This window comes from Eublepharis macularius, chromosome 9 (assembly GCF_028583425.1).
Source record: "Eublepharis macularius isolate TG4126 chromosome 9, MPM_Emac_v1.0, whole genome shotgun sequence".
Lineage (NCBI taxonomy): Eukaryota > Metazoa > Chordata > Lepidosauria > Squamata > Eublepharidae > Eublepharis > Eublepharis macularius.
The window spans coordinates 98050563-98074550 of record NC_072798.1 but is presented as its reverse complement, the minus strand read 5'-3'; the positions used below and the strand labels follow the sequence as shown (position 1 = coordinate 98074550).

The following is a 23988-nucleotide window of genomic DNA, read 5'->3' as shown; positions in this document are numbered from 1 at the left end:
TGTCAGAAATCCACCAAGGACAAAACACAGGTGACTTTGCCTGCAGCAGCGTTCCCGTCACCACTCACTTGTGCCCTGGCCTCAGCAGCTGCCTTGTACATGTCTTCATCACGCAGCACCTTCAGCCACTCCGTCTCTACTTCCTTGGGTAGTGGGAGGCCTTTCTTGAACCTGGAGGCGATGGACATTAGAAAGTATTCTTTGTCCCTCATTTCTTGTTGCAGTTTAATAGCAACGGCTTGGCTCATGGACAGCTCTGCGACGAGAGCCATCATCTTTTGGGTTGTGGTTTTTATTTTCTCCTGGAGTCTGTTCATCTGGAAGGAGCAAAGTTAGCAATTTGATGTTAAGCACATGTATGTATGTTTCCCCCTCATGCTCTCTTCCCATATAAGGACAAAAATTCCATGCCAGCCGTTTGCTTTATAGTCGAGCAAACAACACTTAACCTAGGTCAGAGCTTCTCCCTCACCAGAGTGTTCAGGTTGCTGGTGTGGTCCTGTGTTAAACTGTGTCTGCAATGGGGATTCTAGAAAGCGGCAGGTGGTCTGCTTTCATTGTCAGCCGTGGGTTCTCTTCCACATCTGATGAGCGTTGGGCCCTGCCCCCAGCTGTGTTCTCGCGTGACACGATTCCCCACCCCCTTTTTAATTTTTAGGAGTGTGGTTAAAACTCCATAGGAATACTGCAATAACTTTTTAAAACTTTTTTTAAAAACAACCTCTATGTATTTGCAGAAGTATCCCCCCCCACTCCTCTAAATGGCATGCCCAGGTGTAAACAGTTACCTTTTTAAAAAAAAACTTCACCAGCATGAATAGCACTGCATAAGAATAACACAATAGCTTTTAAAAATGACATCAGCACATATTTTCAGTCTCCTCCAGAAATCCCCTCCCCATCCTCCCTGTCTAAAAGGCAAGCTGCGGGACTCTCTTCTGTTATGCTAATTCCCGCAATTGACTAGCAGTTCATGGGAAACCTGCAACTGAGTTGTTTTCCATTCAGACCCAAACAAACAGGATGATGTCATGCGTCAGGTGTTTGAAATGTGGGAAATTCTTGGTGTAGAAGCAGCTGCGGACAGAAAGTGGACGGCAGGATCATGATGTGCAAATTATTTCCTAGTCTCTGAATTTGCAAAAAGCTGTATAAAATACATGGTTATATAATAAATGGAGAACTACAATTCTTTCTACTAAATTAAGAACTCAAACACTTAACTTCTGAATACTGCATAACAAAGTACTGGGTGTAATTTTCTTAAGGTTAAAAAAAATCAGCTATTTGAAAGTTGGCACAAATTGCCTTGTTCTCACTCTAGTTGTGCCGGTAAAGATATTTACACAAAATTGGTTGCATGAGGGGAGTGCAGATTTGCATGCACAGTAAAACGCCCATCTCACGGATGGCAGCGCAGTACAAAAGGCCTCATCAACTACCGGATACTCATTCTTTCCAATACACTTTGGATCTATAGCCACAGTTTCTGATAGGGGTGTGTGTAACAGAAAAAAACGAGCTGAAATCGCACACCGAACTCTCTGGTTCAGCTTGTTACAGCAGCTTCCAGAATGCTGATCCAAAACCAGAAAACTAAATTGAAATGAGTCCCTCCCTCCCTCTATTTCACTTTGTTTCATACCTTTGGCACTGGGCAGGCTCACCTCGCAGGACAGAGCAGCTTATTTTCCTAAACAGTGCCAATCAGATCCCAAGGGCTGACAGACCGCACGTTATTAACTCTGTTGGCGGGGAGAAGGAATGAGACCAGTGCACTTGAGGGCATCTCCCTGCCACCAATCAGGTCCTCGCAAGGGGAGGCCCCTCCCTTCCCTGCCTGTCAGCTCTGAAAATGTTTGGAAGGGATACTTCAAGCATAGCCTGCAATTTGAAGGATGCTTCCCTGGGAGTACACTCATTGAATAACATGGGACTTACATCTGAGTAGACCTGTTTAGGAGAGCTCCCCATCCATCCTGTGAGCCATTTGACTACCTGCCCTTTCAAAAACAATCCCACCTTTCCCTCACAGCAAAAGGGAAACTTATGGGGAAAACAAAGGTCTGTTGGGGGCAAGGAGTCAGCCAACTATTGTCTGCACTTAGGATTTGGAGAAGACTGGCAGCGAGAGCCCCGTTTTGCAGAGGAATGCTGAGCATCAAAAGGAAGGGTCTGGATTCGCCCCTCATTGTGGCAACAAAGAACAAGGCAACGTGAAACAAATGGGCAACAGCAGAATGCAAAGGTAGTAAGTTATTGGGACTACGGGGAAAAGAACGTGAAACAGGATATTTTGCACTTGTTGCAGCGCTCTCCCACTGTCACTGGTCTACCCGCTGACACTCATTTTCTACAGGTCTGGTGTTTGTGTGTGTCATTGTGCTTGAGGAAAAACTCTGGATCAATCATCTGGACTAGGAGGGAGACTAATGGCTGATGCTGTTTTTGGTTAACTGCAAAAATGGCTGCCCCGGAGCCTTGTCTACCCACCCACTCCTGAAAAGAACAGAGTGCGTTTGCGCACATGCAGCCAAAGCACGAGCAATGGACCAAAATGAAAAAAACCAAAAAAACCCCCAAACAGCTCCATTCTGAGATGGGACCGCCCCAGCTGGAACAGAATAGTAATGAAATGGGCTCTGGAACCCCCAGAACCAAAACAGAAATGGAAACTTTCCAGATGCACACTCCTAGTTCCTGATCCAGCAGATTGTATGCTCGGGGAAAGATGCCCACATTCGTATCACAGTCCTTAGCTGGCTTGCAGGATGATGCTGGACAAGCAGCCTTACCTTTTTGGCCAATATTAGTGTATCCTCCTTGCCGTTGTCCACCTTGGTTCTGATTTTCTCTGTTAACTGGGACACTTGTTCAAAAATAAAATCCTTCTCAAGCAGTTTCTCTTCTTTCTGTGTCAGCTGTATTTCTAACTACAGTTGGAGCAAATTCATAAACACACAACTAAAGAGCGGGAACAAATACCGTCACTTTCTCTCCCTAAAGAATACAGAAGTACCAGTTTTGTCTTGACCTTGTTAACTATTTGAGTAGTTCAGGAAAACTTTACAGGTACGACATGTTTTGAAATCTCAGTCAGCATTAGTGCTGTGTTTTGAAATAATGAACTAAATGCTTTGAGGCCAAACAATTTGGGGCTGATTATGATGCAATGGTTTTCTGTAGGCGGTACATTCGGTAATAATCTCAAATATGTCCCAACAAAACTGAATGCTCGCACAGAAAGATGAAGAGTTCAGAACTTGTTTCTCTCAATATGAACTGGAACTATTAACTGAATTTTCAGCAGGTTGACAAGCTTTAGACTTGCTTAATTTGCTGGAAAGCATAAAAGCAAACTTTTAAGTAGCCGAGAGTTCTAATTAAAGCTACCCACATCCTCTTTAGTTTTTTTCTTTTTTTCAGAGGGCTCAAGTACATATATCAGAGTGCTGGGTGGTGGTCTTTATGTTTTTGAGGGGGCTACTTGTCGCTTCCAAGGATTTTTGTCAGTCAGAACAAGACGGCTTACAGACTGCAGACCAAGTTAAGGAGTGTCAAAAAATCATGAGTGGTGCCATGAAGGAATCGGCAGCACATTCACTGCAATAACGGCAAAGACTGTTACCCAAGGCTGCTGCTAACGCTTGCATTCCCCCACTCTGGCTGCCCCCCCACCTCCTCCGTGGCATGTTGTGCTGATACCACTTAGCTCAGATTCTGATGTCATCAACTGTATTTCTCCAATCTCTGTTAATGTTGCACAATGTGATGATGTTGGGGGACAAAGAAACATCATTTTAAAAATAGCTGTCCCTGTTTCTTTTACATTGAGAAGACATGTCTGAAGGCAATCATGCACTCTAGTTAGAGCTAATAAGGGAAACCCCCACTATAGTGCCCACCGCTGTGTTTCTGGGAACTCAACGCTTGCCAGCTACTCTGTTTTTTGACCCCTTCCATATTCCTTCCTCATCTGTCTTCAAAATCTCGGCTGTTTGTCCTTTCCTCCATTCACACCCCCATCCTCCTGTTCTATTCTGTCCTTTGTCACCCTCTTTCCATCCCCTCCTCTCTGCCCCTCTTACTCTCTTGCCTCCGCCCCTGCTCCACACCACTTCTTTGGTGGGCTTCGAGATGCGCTAAAGGCAATGGAAGCAAGGAGTGGTGGGGGCCACGAGGTTAAAGGGGAGAGCCAAACTCCTGTTGCTTGCTATGAAATCTTGACGGTAGCTGCAGCTTAAGTGGTAAAGGGTGCCAGAACTAGCAGCTGGATTCCATTTGTCTATGTTGGCGAGGGAGCTTTTGCTCTGCCCCTAGCAGAGAGGTAGGTGGGAGAAAGGGAACTTCACTATGGCAAGTTAAAATAAATATGAGATGAACCAAAAGAGACAAGGAAGGAAGAGTAGACACATGGAGGATTACTCTAGTCTCATGCAGGGGAGACCCACCCCACTCATTCTCATAAATACATTAAAAAAGAGGCTTACAGACTCTTCAGTAGTGGTTTCAACAAGATCCCCCTGTCAGAGCCCCCAGTCTTGCTAAGAATTGCTAATGCTAACCATTTAAATGGTTTCAACCTACAGAGAGCCAAAAATACTGAACTGCCCTCCTGCCATGACAGCCATTTTGTGGTGATGTTCACTGCCCTTTCTCAAAACTCCCCAAGTGCCTGCAGGTTCAACATGCTTGAGGACCCCTGGGCTGACGGTACAACAGAGCTAGTAGTTAGGGTGGCCTCCTGGAGGCTGGAATGATGTTACCTCGTCTATCTTTTCGAAGAGCTCTGGCAGGCTGGCGTCTTTCCCGGGCAGTGCTCGTGTTCTGTTGCGACTTTTAGGGTCTGTAAACAGTTTCTCCAGATTTCTAATCCTGTCCTTGCACTGAGAAAACTATGAAAATGGGAATAAAGAATAGGTTGTGAACAATCAGTCTGTGAACTCACAGAATAATTTTTTTCTTCCCTAGTTGAAGAAAATTCACATATTTAGAATTAATAACCAATATATCCTCCTCCCAGCCCAGTGGAACTGGACATGCTGTTCTCCCAGAGCCCCGTCAGGCAGAAATCCCAGGAAAAGCTGACACTGGCATTTAGCCTTATGACGACTAAGTTCAACAAACATTTTTGAAGACATGGGGATTTTTGTGACATTGGATACAAGCAACTATTCTGTAGAAATACACTTTGCTGATCTAGAATGTAAAAATCAGCTGGTGATTCATTTTATGGACTTCTTTTTATGAAATTGCACAAACTAGGTCTTTCCATTTTCAGAAACTGAACATTTTTTAAAACACTTTCCACCCCAATTCAGCACTTTGAAAAAGGAGCATTAGCTGTGAGAAATATGTTTATTCCAATTATGCATCTAGTAAGTTTTTGTCCCATGCTTCCTCCAGTGAACTCGGAGCGCCACACCTGGCTGTTCCGAGTCCATTTTATTCTTACAAGGACTCCACGTGGGGGGCTAGGCTGAGAGTGACCAGCTGAGAGTCAACAGGCGAGTTTCATGGCCAAGGGGAGATTTGCACCCGGATCTCCCAGACCATGGCCTAACACACGAGCCACTGCAGCAAGCTGGATCTCTCCGATTACAGTTCACTTTAAAACTTGCGATAGATTCATTTGTTACATTACTTTATTAAAATATTTATACCCTGCTTTTCCTGTTGGCTGAAGGGCAGCTTTGGTGGTGCAGTTTCAGAAACAGGAGAAATGTTTATGGCAATAAAAGTAATCCAGACCAGCACAGCCACGTAGTGCGTGCCAAAAAAGGGAAAGATGAAAGCACAGCAAGAAAGAGCCAAACAGGAGGTGGCCGCAAGCAACAGGATGTGGTGACTGTTCCAGTGACAGCTCACTGTGTCACGAAATGAAGACGCAGCAACCCCCGTGAAGTTTTCTACAAACGTGACTGAAATGGAGGCACCGTGAGGGAGAACGACACTCACAGAGGAACTCCTCCCAAGATGAGAGCATCACAGATTACCCCTCCCTCTGCTAGGCAGCCCCTGAAACCAGTATTATTCATTCAGCACATCTGTATGCCACCTCTCCAACCCTGCTGGAGGTAGCTCCCAACAACAAAACAAAACCAAGCAGCCAATAAAAACAAAACATACCAATAAAAATCAACGAAGTAATCCAAATCAGTATTAAAAATTCCAATAAAGGCAAGCCAGGACATAAAAACACACAAAACTGAGCCGTCTAAAATGATATCGGTACTGTTGAAACCAGGTGGTCTCTTAAAAAACCCCAAAGAAATGACAGATTCAGACAGATGTGAGTTGGGACGGTGGGGCCAGGCACAACTGGAATCTAGATATAAAAAAGACAAGGGCCGATTCCAGACGACTAACCTTAAGGCGCTGCATGCCGCCATGTTCCGGATCGCGGCGGAGAAAACGCGAAATATTGCATTTTCTCGCACGAGTTTGGCGCGACCTCGCCAAACGCGATATTTCGCGTTTTCCCCGTTGCGATCCGGAACATGGCGGCATGCAGCGCCTTAACGTTAGTCGTCTGGAATCGGCCAAGGTAATGGGCTTCTACGAAAAGGATGAGAATATTGACATGATAATGTGTGGTGCCAATGTTAAAATAATAAAGAAATTATACAGTATGCTTTTAAACACAAAATTACAGGGGGAGGAAGTTAAAGATAAAATGGGCAGAGAACGTGGGACACACAATTGCCTTAGAGCGATGGTCGCAAATGTGGAAGGGCAATTTAAGGATGACAAAAGCAGCCTCTTTGAAAGAAAATATTTACAAAATGTTTTATAGATGGCATCTAACTCCTATTAGGATAGCTAACATGTCTTTAAATATGTCAAATAAATGTTGGACATGTGAGAGTAACCTGGGTTCATATTATCATATGTGGTGGACATGTAAAAAAGCAGCAGCGTTCCGGAAGATGGTCCACAAAACGACTCAACAGATACTTAAGATTTCATTGCCTTTGAAACCTGAACTCTTTTTATTAAACCACATGTTAGTTCCAGTTAATAAAAACCAAAAACATTTGATTTTGAATATAATCACAACCGCCAGGATACTATATGCGAAACTCTGGAAAACAACAGTCATCCCAACGCAAGAAAACCTGATTGAAAGGATTCTTGAGACAGCTGAAATGGATACATTGTTGAGTTTATTGAAAGAGGTGGACAATACAATATATAATGACATTTGGGACCCATTTTATAGCTGGATACAGAGGAAATCTGAAGAAACCTAGCTTTTAGTTAGGATGAAGACTTTTATGGACATTATTTTAAATGAATGGAAAAATTTGCAAATTAAGTGGCTGATCTGCAGAACACATTGAAGAGATATATCAGATTGTACGGTGCAATGTATTAGCGATATGTAATATGAATTTCTTTTTCCCATCCCCTTTATTCTGTAACCCTTATCTTTTAGTAAAAAAAAATTAATATAAAAAAATGATATTGATAAAACAATCCTCACACTGCGAGTAGACTATAAAAGAGCACAAAAATGAAACCTTTTTAGCTAAAAGCCTAGATAAAGAGAAATTTTTGGTGCCTGGCACACAGAGGAATGTAGGTGCCAAGTAACCGTCATAGGGGAAGGCATTCCAAAAGTGATCTGCCACCACCAAAAAAGCCCTGTCTCCAGTTGCCATTGGCTTTACTTCGGTAGGCTGGGGCAGAGACCAGGGCTTGACTCAACGGGTGGGCTGGACAATATGGGGGGAGTTGGTCCTTCAAGTTTGTGTAAAAATGAGGCATGCGACAGCTTACTTTAAAATAACCAGGTGTACCTTACTGCTGGTTCATCATGGTCTATGTGTAGAGGAGTGTTGTGTTCAGGACGGAGCACTGCTGTGCAAGTGGCGCAGTACTCTGTAGATGCTCGGTGCATCCCTCATGGACCACAGGCCTGGACTTGTGGAAGGTCTTTGATAGAAAACTAGGATAGCTCTCCCTCCCTTTTGAAATGGTAGAACTTTCAACACTACAGCCAAGTCTTCTGTAAACAACTGATGCTGTGTGCTTTCTCTCTCTCTCATCTAAAGGTCCACAAAAATGAACCAAAGGCTGAAGTATCTTAATTACTTCACTGCACTGGATTATGTACAAAGTACTCTTCAGTATAAAGATTTTAAAAGAAAAGTTCCCTCCCTTTGAGCAGGATGAAGACTTTGTTTACCTTGGTTCCACAGCAGAATATCCCGCAATACAGGAAAGCCTCAACAGATCTGTATCTGCCATGGCTTTATCAACACAACATCTTGTTTTTCACTTTTGGTACCTCCCATGTTTTTGCAGACTTTATTCATCTTAACAAGCACAGTTATTCTAACATCCTTATGAGCAGTTAAGTAAAAGGAAGCAAATGCAGCCAAATATATTTCACTCTCTCTCTGATATTAAGCTTTCTTCAGTATATGGGCTCTCTGGACCCCAGAGGCTGGTCTTGACTTCTTCCTCCTCCTGCCTCCCCTCCCTCCAGACCTTCAGCCCTTCAGCCACCCTGCCCGTGAATCACAGTTTCTCTGCTATGGAAATACCAGCAGCTCTAAGTTAGAATTCTGTAAAGAAGGAACAGAAACTACATGGAAAATGTTACTATTGCTGATAAGGTCAAAAGTAAATACGCTTTCTCAGAAGAAAGGAAAGAATGCCCCATACAGTAAGGAGCAGAGAGTGCATATTGTCACTTTGTGACAAAAAACAGGGTTAACATACCTGTAACTTATGTTCATCGAGTTCTTCTGTGCTGACACACATGGGACTGCGCAGGCGCAGGCCAGCCGCCGGAGAATTTTCTAGAGCTTCCAAGGCTCCGAAGGGGCCGTCTGTCGCGCGCCTCAGCGACCGTCTTCCCGCCCAAACGGTCACGTGATCCTACAGCGACCAACGGCCCCTTCCCTCAGTTCTCCTTTGCCGCCGCTTGACCAACACACTTCAGCCATAACACCTTAAAAACACCAATATCCGTTACAGCCATCACAGTATTGTGCATTGGAGTTCACAGCGGGGTAGGAGGGAGGGTTGTGTGTCAGCACAGAAGAACTCGATGAACATAAGTTACAGGTATGTTAACCCTGTTTTCATCTTCGTTCTTCTGTGCCTCCACACATGGGAGTGTACCAAGCTTCACACAACAAGGAAGGCGGGGGTGAAGTCCAACACAATTTTATTGAACAAACAAGAACAACAATAAATAGATATGCATATATACATCTATGTAAAAAACTGTGTAAGGACACATAAATACTCAATATTTACATATATATACACCCCCAGGTACATATACACACACTTTCACTCAAGGGTACCCAGCAGGTACGCCAAGAAAGTCATTCCAAAACTCCCTCAGGAAAAGAGGGAGTGTAAGACAGCCTTGGCCACAGATACATCCTGCTCCGCATTGACATCAACGGCGTAATGCCTGACAAAGGTGTCTGCAGAGGACCATGTGGCTGCTTTACAAATGTTAACCAGGGGCACCCCCCTGAGGAGTGCCGAAGAGGATGCTTGGGACCGCGTGGAGTGGGCTCTGACATGGAGCGGGCAAGCCACCCCTGCCAGGGAATAGGCCTTGCCAATGGCCGTCACAATCCACCTAGACAGGGTCTGCGAGGAAGCCCTGTTACCCTTGTCCTTGGCCCCAAAACAGACAAACAGGTGAGGACAGGTGCGGAATCCCTTCGTCCTATCAAGGTAATAGGCTAGGGCCCTCTTCAAGTCTAGGGAATGGAGGGCCTTCTCCCCCTTAGAGGAAGGCTGAGGAAAGAATGCAGGCAGTGAAATATCCTGCGAGAGGTGGAAGGCGGACACCACCTTGGGCAGGAACCCAAGGCAGGGACGCAGGACCACCTTGTTGGGATGAAACACAAGAAAGGGAGGGTCAGACCGCAGTGCAGACAGCTCACTGACCCTTCTGGCCGATGTGACGGCCACCAAGAATGCTACCTTGTAGGATAGCATATCCAAGGGACATGTAGCCATAGGTTCAAATGGAGGCAACATGAGACGTGAGAGCACCAAGGACAGCGACCACTGAGGCACTGGCGCTGATACAGGTGGGTAAAGATTGTACATGCCCTTAAGGAACTGGCGGGATTGTGGGTGAGAAAACACCGTAGCACCCTCAACTCGGGTGTGAGCAGCTGATATCGCTGCCAGGTGGACCTTGAGGGAGGAAACCTTCAAGCCTAGGCCACGCAAGTGGCACAAATACTCGAACACAACCCCCAAGGGACTGTTGTCAGGCACCACTCCTCTGGCAAGTGCCCAGAGCTCAAACCTGCGCCACTTGGCCGCATAAGCGCGCCTAGTGGATGGCCGACGAGCATTCAGGAGGACCTTCTGTACCTCGTCAGTAAAGCCTATCGGGGAGGAACGATCCGCCAAGCCGTTAGGTGCAGCTTCCTGGGATCGTGGTGGACCAGGCTCCCGTTTAGGAGAAGGTCTTGCCGAGGGGGCAGACTCACATACGTCCGTTGGGACATCTGCAGGAGCTTCGGGAACCAAACCTGCCGTGGCCAGAAGGGGGCCACTAGGATGCAGTCCGTCCCGTCCTCCTCTATCTTGCACAGAACCCTGGGAATCAAGGGGAATGGAGGAAACATGTAGTGCAAGCCCTGCGTCCACGTAAACTGGAAGGCATCCCCAATAGAGAGGGGGTCGCTCCCTGCCCTGGAACAGAACGTGTGGGCCTTGGTGGTCGCCGCAGTGGCGAACACGTCTATCACCGGATGACCCCACATCCGGAAGATCGGCCCAATGCACTCTCCGTTCAGTTCCCACTCGTGGTCTAGTAAAGGGGCCCTGCTGAGGGCATCTGCCCGGGCATTGTCTGACCCAGCCACGTGTATAGCACGGAGCGACACGCCGTTCTTGATAGCCCACTGCCAAGTGAGTGTGGCTTCCCGGCACAGGGCCGTGGACACTGTGCCCCCCTGCTGATTCACGTAGTACATGGCAGTCGTGTTGTCCGTCTGCACCAGGACATGACGATGTCTCAGCAGTGCTGTAAGAGACACAAGTGCGAAACGAATGGCCCTTAGTTCAAGCACATTGATATGGAGGGTCTTTTCCCTGTCAGACCAGACATCTTGCACCGACACATCACCACAGTAAGCCCCCCATCCCAACAGAGAGGCATCAGTGGTAACCGTGATGTCATGGTGTTGATACCCGAAAGGGGTCCCTCTAAACAAGTTGTCATCAGACAGCCACCAGTCCAAGGAGGAGAGGATGACCCTCGGGATAGAGAATTTGAGGGACGGAGGGTGCAGTAGAGCATCATACCTCCGCACAAACCAGTTCTGGAGAGGGCGCATACGCAGCCTAGCGAAAGGCACCACAGAGGTGGCCGCTGCCATATGCCCTAGTAAGCACTGGATAGTGCGCACAGACTGGAACCGGTTCCTTTTAAACATGGACACAAGACCCCTCAGGGACCGAGCCCTCTCCAAGGGGAGCAGGGCCTTACCCTCTACAGAGTCTAAAAGCGCACCAATGTAGGACACCTTGCAGCTGGGCACCAGCTTGGATTTCTCCAAGTTCACCAGGAGCCCCAGGCGTTGGCAAGTGCTAAGTACCAAGCCATGTCCTGCACCAGCCTAGACTCTGATTCAGCCACGATGAGCCAGTCATCGAGGTACGGAAAGATGGTACAGCCTTCTTCCCGTAGGAAGGAAACCACAGGGGCCACACATTTAGTGAACACTCGTGGGGCAGTGGACAGGCCAAAGGGGAGCACCTTATACCGGAAAACCCTATGCCGGTAAACAAAACTCAGGTACTTCCTGTGCTCCTCCCGTATGCCCACGTGAAAGTATGCGTCTTTTAAGTCAAGAACCGCAAACCAATCCCCTTGCTTCAGTAAGGCGATCACCGCCGCCAACGTAACCATTTTGAACTTGGTCACCTTGAGGAAGGCATTAAGGCCCCTCAGATCTAAAATGGGACGTAAACCCCCATCCTTCTTAGGGACCAGGAAGAACCTAGAGAAGAAACCCTTTACAGAGTCCTCATAGGGCAATTCTTCCACAGCACCCTTGGCCAAGAGCGACACGATCTCCGCATCCAGCTCGGCCATAGTGTTATTGACAGCTGTCAGGGGTGAACTGCATCTAGGCAGCTCAACGAACTCCAGCCCGTATCCCAGTTCAACAATAGTTAAGACCCATGAGTCAGATGTTATTGACTCCCACTCAGAGAGGAGTGGACTAAGTCTGTCCGAAAAGTTCGGGGATACGGCTGGCGCGACCCGTCAGTACTGCCTCCCGGCGCCCTGCTGATCTTTCTGCTGGGCCGGTTGCTGTGCCTGACGAGGCTTGAAGGGCCGACGCCTCCTCTGCTGTTGTGCGGGAGGGTAAGGCCGCTGCTGGTAGGCAGGATACTGATGGTAGCCCGGCCGCTGCTGTTGGTATCTGCCCTGGTAGTGGTAAGGGCCAGACCTGGGAGCGTACCGTGACCTGGAGGAGGGCTTGTCCGCTGGAGCCAGACCCAAAGACCGCGCCGTCTGCCGGTCCTCCTTCTTTTTCTTCAGGGTCTCGTCGGTCGACTTGGAGAACAGCGAGTCCCCCTCAAATGGCATGCTCTCCACCCTGGAACGTACCTCTTGGGACAGGGCCGTAGACCGCAACCAGGAGTGGCGCCTGAGGACCACCGCCGACGCCATACCTCTAGCAGCAGTGTCAGCAGCGTGGCTCCCAGCGTTCATCTGCTGCTTAGACAGCCTCACAGCCTCTGTCTGCAGCAGGGACACCACAGCCTTCTGCTCAGGAGGGAGGTCTCGTGTATAGGATGCCAACTTCTCCCAGAGGTACAGCTGGTACCCTGCCATGATGGTCTGATAGTTGGCAATCCTCAGACCCAGGGAAGAAACAATGTACTGGCGCCTGCCCATGGCATCCAGCTTCTTGCCCTCCTTATCGGCAGGCACCGAGGAGTGACCCGATCGCCTGGGGTTGAACTCCTCTGTGACCAAGGAGGAAGGTGGAGGGTGTTTCACCAGCGCCGGCCAGGTACCCTGCTTGATCTTGTAGAGCTGCTCAATCCTCTTGGATGTTGGAGGCTGATCACAGGGCACCTGCCATACCTTCTCCACGATTTCCTCAATACCCTCGAGCATGGGGAAGCCAACGTACGCCGGGTTGTCTCCGTAAATGCGTTTGAGGAGCTTGTCCTTGGTCTGGGGAACTGCCGAGGAGATGTCCATCTCGAGAGCCTTGGCCATCCTTGCCATCTGGTCGGCGTAGATGCGGAGGTCCTCGAATGGCGAGTCCGCCGATGGCACTAGCTCCTCAGCCGGCGATGGTTCGGACCAGGACTCCGACTGGTAGCCGCCAAAACTCTCCACATCCTCCTCATCGGAACCGAGCTGGGATTCCGGAACCTGGAGCGGAGGGGGAGCCCACGCCGACCTCGATGTCGAAGGCCTCCGTTCCGACACGGAGAAGCCCGCAGGTGCCCCCTCCCATTGGCAACGGTATGGCGAGGGGAGGTAGGAAGCCTGCCGATGCCGGGACGCAGTGGACCGAACTGATCGGACACTGTCCCCGGAACCATGCCGCTCACGACCGACCGGAGGTGGAGACGGACGGGCAGGCGACGGACGGCTCCGACGAGGAGACGGGCTCGGTTCCAGCCTCGGCGACCGAAGGGGAAGCGATGGTCGGCTCCGACGGTGCGGGCTCGGCTCCGGCCCCGACGAGAACTCTGCGGGCACCGTCTCGAAGGCCATCGGATCCGGCACAGGAACGGTGATGTCTTCTGGCTCCGGGGAGCCCAGGTGAGGGGAAGGCGTGTGAGGAAGCACGATGACCTCCTCCTGAGGAGCGGGACGCGGTGACCGATGGTGCTTGGTCTTTTTCTTCTTCTTCGCTGGTTCCGAAGAAGACCTCGGAACCGACGCGCTCCTCACCTCCGAAGGGGACCTCGGCTTCGACCTCTTAGGCTTCATCGGAACCGATCTGGATGTCGGTTCCGACCGGGGACTCGGTACCAGGACCCTCGGTTCCGACGTAGGTCTCGGATCCGACCTGGTAGATGACGCGCTACGGGGCGGCCGCACCGGTCCCTGCGCTGGAGAGGCCGCTCTCGACGCCGAGGTACTCGGGGGACGCGGTTTCGACCCCGACCTCGCGGAGGCCACTGAGCCAGCTCTGGAATGCCGTTCGGCAGAGGGGCTTGGGCCGGCCTTGGAGGAGGGCAACGGAGCGCCTCCGGACATGACCTTCTGCCACAGGGAGGAGTTCAGTCGGGCCTTGCGCTCCTGCCGGGCCTTGCTGGTGAAACCCTGGCAAATTTTACAGGCCGTCACATTATGGGTCTCCCCCAAACAGAACAGGCACAGTTCATGGCCATCGGTCTTGGCCATTTTCGTGTGGCATTGGAGGCAATGCTTGAAGAGAGCCTTTGAGGCCATCTTCAGGGGCACGCGAAAGGAAGGTCAAAAACAGTCCGAGTCAAATTACCGAGTCCACAACAAAGTCCAAAACGAGATCCGAAGAATAGTCGAGGTCACGAAGTCCGAAGTCAAAAAGCCAAGCAATCAGTCAGAATAAAGCACGAAGCACAAAAAAGCACAGAGCAACGAAGCTCACGTTCTCTCCAAGCGGCGGCAAGAAGAGAACTGAGGGAAGGGGCCGTTGGTCGCTGTAGGATCACGTGACCGTTTGGGCGGGAAGACGGTCGCTGAGGCGCGCGACAGACGGCCCCTTCGGAGCCTTGGAAGCTCTAGAAAATTCTCCGGCGGCTGGCCTGCGCCTGCGCAGTCCCATGTGTGGAGGCACAGAAGAACGAAGATGAACCCTAAAGTTTCAGAATTTTTACAGCATGATTATTTAACAGTAGGCAGAACGGCCTCTAGAACAAGATTAATGCCACATTGTTTTAATGAACTGAACTACTATTACATCAACATGAATGTAAAAAAAGTATTCTTTTATTATACAATCCCACATACACCCTCCCTTTTATGATTCCTATGCAATGATCATTACTTTACTACCTTTACTACCTTACTCAAGGCAGATGACAAGTACGATAGAATTATTCAGTTAATCAATATGTCGATTACAAAATATGATAGCATTTGAATGACAACATTTGAATTTAACAGCAAAGATTCTTAGTACAACAACATAATGCAAAGAGGCTGAGAAAAAACACGTTCTCTCTGATGGATGCCACTCCTGATCCATTATGCCACAGCTCTGCTCCCTCTACAAGCGTGCCCTATCGAATACTTCTGCATTGCACTTTTTGCAAAATGACAGAAGCATGTGGGGGGTGTTCCTAATAGCCTCAGGCACCTTGTTCGATAATGTGGACGCCACCCAGAGAATGCACGGAATGTGCAGGTGCTGATTTTACCTGTTTTCCTTGCAGTGTCTTTGCTACAAACTAGGGGCTGAATCCAGATTAAGTTTTCAACTCATGCAAGACGCATAACTTTCTTGCCTCCCTCCCCTCCGCAAACTGATCTCCCCAAAAAAACAAGCTACAAGTGACGCCTTACACAGGTTGGACACTTGTCAGCTTCCCTCAAGTTTTGATGGGAAATGTAGGCATCTTGGTCTTGCAGCTGTAATGGGGAGCCAAGCTGTAAAACCAGGATGCCTACATTCCCCATCAAAACTTGAGGGAAGCTGACAAGTGTCCAACTTGTGTAAGGCGTCACTTGTAGCTTAGCTCTTAGGGGACAGGGAAAGCCTCAGCAACAGGATGAAAGGCCAATTGGGTGGGGTGGGCTGCAACAGGAAGAGGGAATTAATGGAAATTCTCCCATTCTATTCGTGGAAAAAATCCAATCAAAAATAATTTGCAAATGAGACCCATTTATAGGAGTGGGCTTCCTCTTCCAATTTGCAAGAGAGAGACACAAAGGGCCGTGTGTGATCTATGGCATGCATATGGGGCTTATCAGCACTCACGAACACCCCCCCCCCATAAAAGTTTCAGGGGAACCCCCAAGAGCAGCAAACAAGGCAACTGCTGAAAGGGAAAGCCGGCCCTTGCACATTATGCACACGCAGAAGCTCTTTTGGCATGGCCTCTTCGGATTCCAGTTCACACACGTGTGCATCTGGAGAAGTATGACTGTCCCCTAATCTATATCATACCACATGGGTAGGTTTTTGCATTGCTTTTTCAGTGTAGATGGGAATGCAAATATCTGTCTGGTATCACAGGCTAACGATCGTGTAATTATTTCTAGATCAGAGCTATTAGTTGTGATGCATACACAGTACACATAATTGTGCATATGTTGCTCTTAGGCAGGCTTTTAATATGATAAGCAGGTTGTTGTCTCCAGATTATCTAAATCTGGTCTTCTACAACTGTGTGGAAGCTCCATGAGTACACTCTGGAAGCCAGAGGACACCCTACTTGCAGTAACAGCATGGAAGTTCCATTGATCTAAATGGAATTTTCTGTCACATAACTAATGTTTGAGTGAGACATGGCTTTCTAAAACACAACACTGAACAGAGTATGCAATATGCAATGGTTTGAATGTCTGAATAGGACCTGGGTTGGCCACAAAGCTCACTTGATGATGCTGGGCCACAGAGAGAGATAAAATAGACAGGAAAAAGATAATGAATTCACCAGTTCCTGTGTCAGCAAAAAAGTACATTTTTCATCTGACAGTGTCCTATGGTCCAGTTCTATATATCTGCCGTATTTGCAGTACACAAATAATAGCTTACTTCACTGTACACATCTTAGACATAGAAAGAAGTAGAGAGTCATGTGGTGCCATTGATAACTTTGTTATCATTAAAAAAACAGAGTTGCGCTTACTGTAACTACTGTTCATTGACGTCTTCTGTGCAGCCCCACATGGGACTGCGCCTGCGCAGGCCTGCCGACCGGATTTTTTCTTTTCTAGCAAACGTCCACTAGGGGGCGCACGTCCGATCCAATGCGCATGCGCGGCCGTTTCCCGCCCGAGCGACATTGGGCGACGTCGCCCCCTTTCCCCTCAGTTTCTCCTTTGCCGCCGAATGCCTTCACATTATCTGGAAGAACACAGCGGGGTAGGAGGGAGGGTTGTGTGTCTGCACAGAAGACGTCAATGAACAGTAAAGACCAGATTTAGATAAGCGCAACTCTGTTTTCACTGTCCGTCTTCTGTGCAGCCCCACATGGGAGACTCACAAGCCACTTACCCAGGAGGCGGGCATGTGTTCTAACCGGAAAAGAGACTGAAGCACAGCATTACCAACAGCAGCCTCTTTCCTTTCCCACACATCTAGTGCGTAATGTTTAGCGAACGTGTCAGAAGACGACCACGTCGCAGCCCTGCAGATGTCCTGCAAGGGCACGCCCCTAAGGAAGGCCGCAGAGGCAGCTTGCGCTCTGGTGGAATGAGCTTTTACTTCCAAAGGGCAAGGTAACTTAGCATGCGAGTAGCAGGCTCTAACAGTTTGAGTGACCCAACGGGAAATTGACTGGGCTGTAGCAGCCTTTCCCTTCCTGGGCCCATAATAGCACACAAACAGTTGTTTGGCACTCCTAAACTGTGATGTACGTTGGAGGTAAAACAAAATAGCCCTTCTCACATCCAAGGAATGTAAAGCCCTTTCAGAGTTATCAGAAGGGTCAGGAAAAAAAATAGGTAGGACAATGTCCTGTGAGGTGTGAAATTGAGTGGACACCTTGGGCCTAAAATGAAGGTCCGGCCTGAGAACCACCTTATTTTGATGGACCTTTAAAAAGGGAGAATCCCACCTAAGGGCAGCAAGCTCGCTAACCCTGCGGGCAGACGTAATGGCTATCAAAAAGGCCGCTTTACAGGACAACCATTTTAAATCACAAGTAGCCAGTGGTTCGAAGGGTGATTTCATAAGTCCCGTCAGCACTACCTGCAGTGACCATTGGGGAACAATTTCCTTGACTTGTGGAAACATATTATACAACCCCTTCAAAAAAGACTTCGACAAACTGTGGGAGAACACCGTCTTCCCATCTATTTTAGGGTGGAAGGCTGAAATGGCAGCCAAATAGACTTTAATAGAGGAATTAGAGAGTCCCCCATCCTTTAGGGACAGGAGGAACTCAAAAACAGAAGACAACTGGCAATCCCAAACATTAACTTCGGTGTCAGCAGCCCAGGCCTCAAAACGCTTCCATTTAGCTGCGTATGACCTGCGAGTGGTGTCCCTACGGGCATTCAGCAAAATTTCAGCTACCCTGTCAGACATCCCCTCCGTCCCCGAATGTGCCAAGCAGTGAGGTTGAGTTTGGGTAGGTCGTGATACCAAACCCCTTTGTCGGACAGAAGGTCCGGGTTCAGTGCGAACCGATAATATGACCCCTGCGAAAGCTGCATGACATGTTGGAACCATGCTTGTCTGGGCCAGAAGGGGGCCACCAGAATTAAGTGCGGCCCATCCCTCTGGATTTTGCTGACGACCCGAGACAGCAGTGGGAACGGAGGGAAGGCATAAAACAGGTGCCCTGTCCAGCGTATCTGGAACGCGTCCCCTAGGGAATGGCGACCTAGCCCTCCCCTGGAGCAGAATCGTGGGGCCTTCTTGTTGGTCTCTGTCGCAAAGAGGTCTACGTCTGGAAACCCCCAGTCCGAAAAGATGGAGTTCAGGTAATTGTCTGCTACGGTCCATTCGTAGCTGTCGAATCGCATCCGACTCAGCGTGTCCGCGACGATATTGGTGGTGCCAGGAATATGGACCGCCTGAATGAACACGCCTCTGTCCATGGCCCAGTTCCAGATCCGAACAGCCTCGTCGCAGAGGGCCTTGGATGTAGTTCCCCCCTGCTTGTTCAGGTAGAACATCGTGGTGCAATTGTCTGTGAGCACCTGAACCGCCTTCTGCTGCAGCGTGTCTGCGAAAGCGATAAGGGCATAACGGACCGCTCTCAATTCTAGCAGGTTAATATGATCTTTCCTTTCCTGCTCTGACCAAATCCCATGTGCCCTCAGGGCACCACACTGGGCTCCCCATCCTACCGTGGAGGCATCAGTCGAGATCGTGATCTCGGTCTGGATGGACCCAAAAGCAACACCCCCAAGGAGGTTAGCTTCATCAAGCCACCATCGTAAGGCCCGGATGATCCGTCTGGGGATGGAATATCGTTTACCCTGGGACTCGTGTTCAAAATCATGAACCGATAGGAACCACAGCCGGCGCTGGTAAGAGCTTGTTGGTTGGAATGGCCGGTAGGAACCATAGCGTGGATACGGCTGGTACCGGTGCTGTCGTCCACGATAACCCTGGGCAGGGCGATACTGGCCACGATTCTCGGTGGACGGCCTGGTCGGGAGAATGCCATAGGAGCGGGCTGTAATACGATCTTTGCGCTTCTGCGACAGGTAGTCATCTGTTTTGGTAGAAAACAGGGATTGCCCCTCAAATGGCAGGTTCTCCACCTTATTGCGTGTCTCCACCGGCAACGCAGTTGTGCGGAGCCACGAGTGCCGGCGCAGGACGATGGAAGATGCCAATGCTCTCGCAGAGGTGTCAACCGTGTCACGGCCCGCATTTATTTGTTGCCGAGACAGTCTCAGGTCCTCATCGAGGATCACCTTCGCCAACACTCTCTGGTCTGCTGGGAGTTTTTCCATGAAGGCCGCCATGCGGTTCCAAAGGAAAATCTGATACGCCCCCATGATGGCTGAATAGTTGGAGATTTTCAGCGTCAGGGCAGCAGAAGAGTATAGCTTCTTGCCCAAAGAATCCAACTTCCTGCTCTCCTTGTCAATGGGCACCGCATAGGACCCCTGGCGTTGGCGGGTCTGCATTTCCTCTGTAATGAGGGAAGAGGGAGGCGGGTGTGCAAAGAGGTATGCACAAACATCATCCCGTGTCTTGTACAGGGCCTCCAACTTGTGGGACGTCGCGTACACAGAGGCCGGCTTTTCACAGATGTCATGGATGATCTCCACCAAGCCTTCAGTGAATGGGAAGGCAATAGTTGGAGGGTTCCCGGATTGGACATATTGAAGAATTTTGTCCTTTGGCTTAGGATCAACGGCCGATATCTCGATGTCGAGAGAACGGGCCATCCTGACCATCTGTTCAGAGTAGAGTCGGTAGTCCTCAGACGGCGACACCCGACCGGTTCAAATGATGACGTCATCTCTAGACGGGTCAGATGGAGGACTGGGACTCGGGCCTTGGTAGGGTTCAGCAGGATAGTAAGGTGAACCGTGTCTGGGAGAACCATAGTGGGAGAACTCACTTCGAGTGTCACCCCAATACTCCCTGCCAAATGATGGAGAGCTGGCATACAGGGAACCCTCTCTGTCAAATGCAGTTCGCGGTTGGTGGTAACGCCGGTCCTCACGGTCCGCATAATCACCTGCAGGCCATTGCTGGGCTGGAGGTGGTGCGTCAGGCAGGTCACCATCATCATCAGACGAGTGGTGCAGCGGAGGCGACAGGTGCGGCGACGGAGTCAAAGGCCTCTCCCAGAGGACCTCATCTGTTTGGACCGAAGCCGATTGACTGTGGTTTGACTTCTTCTTGGACTTCTTGCCGCCCTTGTCGGCCGGAACCGGATCCGAGCTTCGGTCCCTGCCAGTCGAATCCGTTGTCTTCGGATCCGACCGAGCGCCCGTCTTAGGAACGAGGCCGGTGCGCGCCGACTCAGCAGGCTTCGGAACCGATGGAGTCAGAGCCGACGGCGGGTCTGACGGCTTGGGAACCGACCCAGCCGGGATGTTCGGTTCCGATGACGATCTCGGCACCTTCGGAGCCGGCGTGAAGGTCGGTTCCAACCTCGACGGGGACCTGGAACGGTGACGCTTCCGAGTCGGATCCGACGTTGGCGCCAAGGGCTTGCGAACCGACGCGGAACTCGCAGCCCCCTTCGAGATCCCATCTCAGGGGGGGTGTCACCCGTCCCACCAGCTGGTGGCGGCCCCTCCGGGGTAACGGGAGCCCCCGAAACCCGCATCGCCCGTCTCCACAACAAGGTGTTCAGCCTATTAGCCCTCTCAGCCCTGGCCTTCGGGGTGAATCGTTGGCAGTGCTCACACTTCCCGACGATGTGTCCCTCGCCCAGACACTCGAGGCAAACCGAGTGACCGTCAGTCCTCATCATCTTAGTGGAGCAGTTGGAGCAGCGCTTGAACAGCGACTTCTCAGACATCTTCGATCTTCACAGGATCCTCACAGGAAAAGTTTCCTCACAGCGGACAGCTAGATCTTTACCGGTCGGCGGCAAAGAAGAAACTGAGGGGAAAGGGGGCGACGTCGCCCAATGTCGCTCGGGCGGGAAACGGCCGCGCATGCGCATTGGATCGGACGTGCGCCCCCTAGTGGACGTTTGCTAGAAAAGAAAAAATCCGGTCGGCAGGCCTGCGCAGGCGCAGGCGCAGTCCCATGTGGGGCTGCACAGAAGACAGACAGTGAACAAACGTAATTGCTGTGTTTACAAATGTTGGCATTATATCGGTACCGATATAGTGCTCCCACAATATTGGCACATTACTTCCATATTGGCAGGTAGACATATCAGGGAACATGTAAAAACAATCTGGTATACGGTGATGCAGATTTTCTTGGTTATAATGCTTTTATTAATGAACACTTTCAGGATCTGATAGCCATGTTTGCCTTATTTACCACTTTAAACTACAAAATTCCATTGGGAAAAGATAATTCCATTCAGATACTACATCATCACGGTTAGGAAAAGTTTAACTGAGGTTTGATGTGATGCCTGTATTTACCAACTATGGCTTACAGATCATGGTTTATGCTAAATGTGGTTTGGTTTGATAACCCTGCTAAACCATATGTCTAGTTCATAGGATGACAGAGATCCAAGTTCAAATCCCCACTCAGGCATGAAGTTCCCATGCCAGGAGTCTCTGGAGTTTCTTATACTAGACGGATGTGAATGAGAAGCAAACGAGAGAAGACCCCCCCGCCCCTCCAAAAAATCAGTTCAAAACCAGAGGATACTTTTGCTCAAACCATGACCTGGGTTCTAAACTATGGTTTATACAATCCATGACTTGACGCCATCTTTGAACTGAGGCAATATTTTAAAATCATATCTACCTGAATCTGGAGGACCACTAAATCAGCATCGAGGCTTTTTTTCATCGGCAGCGTTTTCAGGGATAATTGAATCTGCCTTTTTTTCTCGGTCAGTTTGAGCTTTAGAAAGCGGATCTTTTCATCCATCACGTTAATTTCGATGTCGCCATCTCGACTCATCATCTCCTGAACATTTATTTTCTCATAGAAAATGCAGACTTCTTCCTCACGTTCAATAAGCATAACTCCACTGCAAAGAAGCCAAAGAAAAGATTTTCAGGCAGTCTGCAAAGATGAACTCATTTTAAATTGGCCCGTTGAAGTAGCTCATGTTACGGCAGTAACTTTCTGTACCTATTGCCACTGGAGGAAGCATATGATTGATGGACTAGCTTTCATGATTAGAAGAGGTATTGTTCTTTAAACTGTATTAATGCAGGAGCAAAGGGGGAAAAAACCCAGACTATGGCAGGTGCTGTAGAAAACCCTCCCATTCCACAGGGCTGTTTTTCATATGGAGGTCAGAAGCAAAACTCAAAAGCTGGAATGTGAGTCCTCACTTTTCAGAGTAGCAATGCCACCACCAGCCTCTTTGACTAACCCTCAGCTTGAGACCAAGAGGCAAATCCCAAGTCCTACAAGGTTTAAGCAAAACAGAAGTCAGCTCTGCAAGGTAGGATGCTTTGCAAACTGAATCCCACAAAACAATTACTTGGGTAGCTATGGCAAATTAGCAAGGTGCTGGATTCAGATTGAAGCATTGCAAACCCAAGTAACTCCACAAAGATGTAATTAATAAAGTTTATTAAAAGAAGTGCAAGTAAAAACAAATAATAGAAGTGTGCGAAACAGGAGAAAAAAATAACAACAAGCTAAGTAGTTAAACTAGCAAACACAGTAAGGCTTTCGGTCCTAAACCAGATGTTACCTTCCAACCAGGTCTCAAAAATCCAGAAGACATTTCAGAGTCTCAAGTTCAGACAACAAAGACAAGATGGTGCATAACTGCAGGCACACCCATAACGACAGCATCAGGAGCAGAGGTCTGATCCCATGCGAGGATCTGATCCTTAGGGAAGATTTTGCCTCCAAGAAAGACAAAGCTAGAATGAAGGCTCAAACTTTAAGGCTACTGCCCATAGTAGCCTTCAAGTTTGATTAGTCAAGCTACTGACCAGCTTGACTAATCAATAAGATTTTCCTCTGATGACACACTTCTGCAACTAGCACTTCTTCGCAGGTCAGGAACAAATCACTTCACTCCCAGAATGACATGTGTGAATGAGATGGAACGCAGGTAGCAAAACCCCCTTCAATGTCCAGGCCCTGAAGCTTCTCTAGTCTCGCGCCCGTGGCACCGTCTCATCCCCCTTACCTAGCGGGGAACTTGCAGTGTCACCCTGACTGCATTTTCCCAGAGAAAGCCTCCTTTTGCTTCTAATTGGCCTCCAACTAAACCAACAGCCTGAACCGCGGTCAGTTTCTTGACAGCTTGTACACACGATCATGTTTGGAAGGCACTTGCAGGGAGATCTTTAATATAGATTAGGAAGCACATTTTAGTTTTTATTGTCTTTGCATGATCAGGCTAATTCACACCACAGTAACTGAAATGAGGAAGTAATTTGTTTCATCTCTATTACTAATATGATTACAATTTAAGATCATTATTGAAGAATAAAACATGTCCTTGTAAAAGGTCTGGCATTTGGTTTTAAAATTACCTAGACTCATGTCCACTAACTAATCTGGATTACATTATCATGAGGACACATTGTACGTGTGAAATAATAGTAAGATGATAAATATTTAAAATATTTTTAAAAATATCTATCTTCTCTGGGCTAGTTATAACCATGAGCAACGTATTCATAAAACATTATCAATATTTATCACTGCACGCAGGATACAACAGACCTTGGCTCCCTTGTGGTTTGGGCATATCGGTTTGGGTATGTCCGGTTAT

General features: G+C 48.7%; 1 protein-coding gene across 3 annotated transcripts in view; it reads right to left on the bottom strand.

Moving 5' to 3' along the window:
- Positions 1 to 23988, bottom strand: part of CCDC146 (coiled-coil domain containing 146) — a 121048-nt gene that overhangs the window by 2493 nt on the left and 94567 nt on the right. For 2 of the 3 annotated variants that reach the window (XM_054988309.1, XM_054988312.1), the window contains 4 exons: positions 22044 to 22272; positions 4767 to 4895; positions 2796 to 2933; positions 69 to 317 (listed from right to left, as the gene is read on the bottom strand). In XM_054988309.1, the coding sequence (XP_054844284.1) occupies positions 69 to 317; positions 2796 to 2933; positions 4767 to 4895; positions 22044 to 22272 (745 nt within the window). The remainder of the gene's footprint in view (positions 1 to 68; positions 318 to 2795; positions 2934 to 4766; positions 4896 to 22043; positions 22273 to 23988) is intronic. The other variant, XM_054988310.1, reaches the window with a different exon arrangement.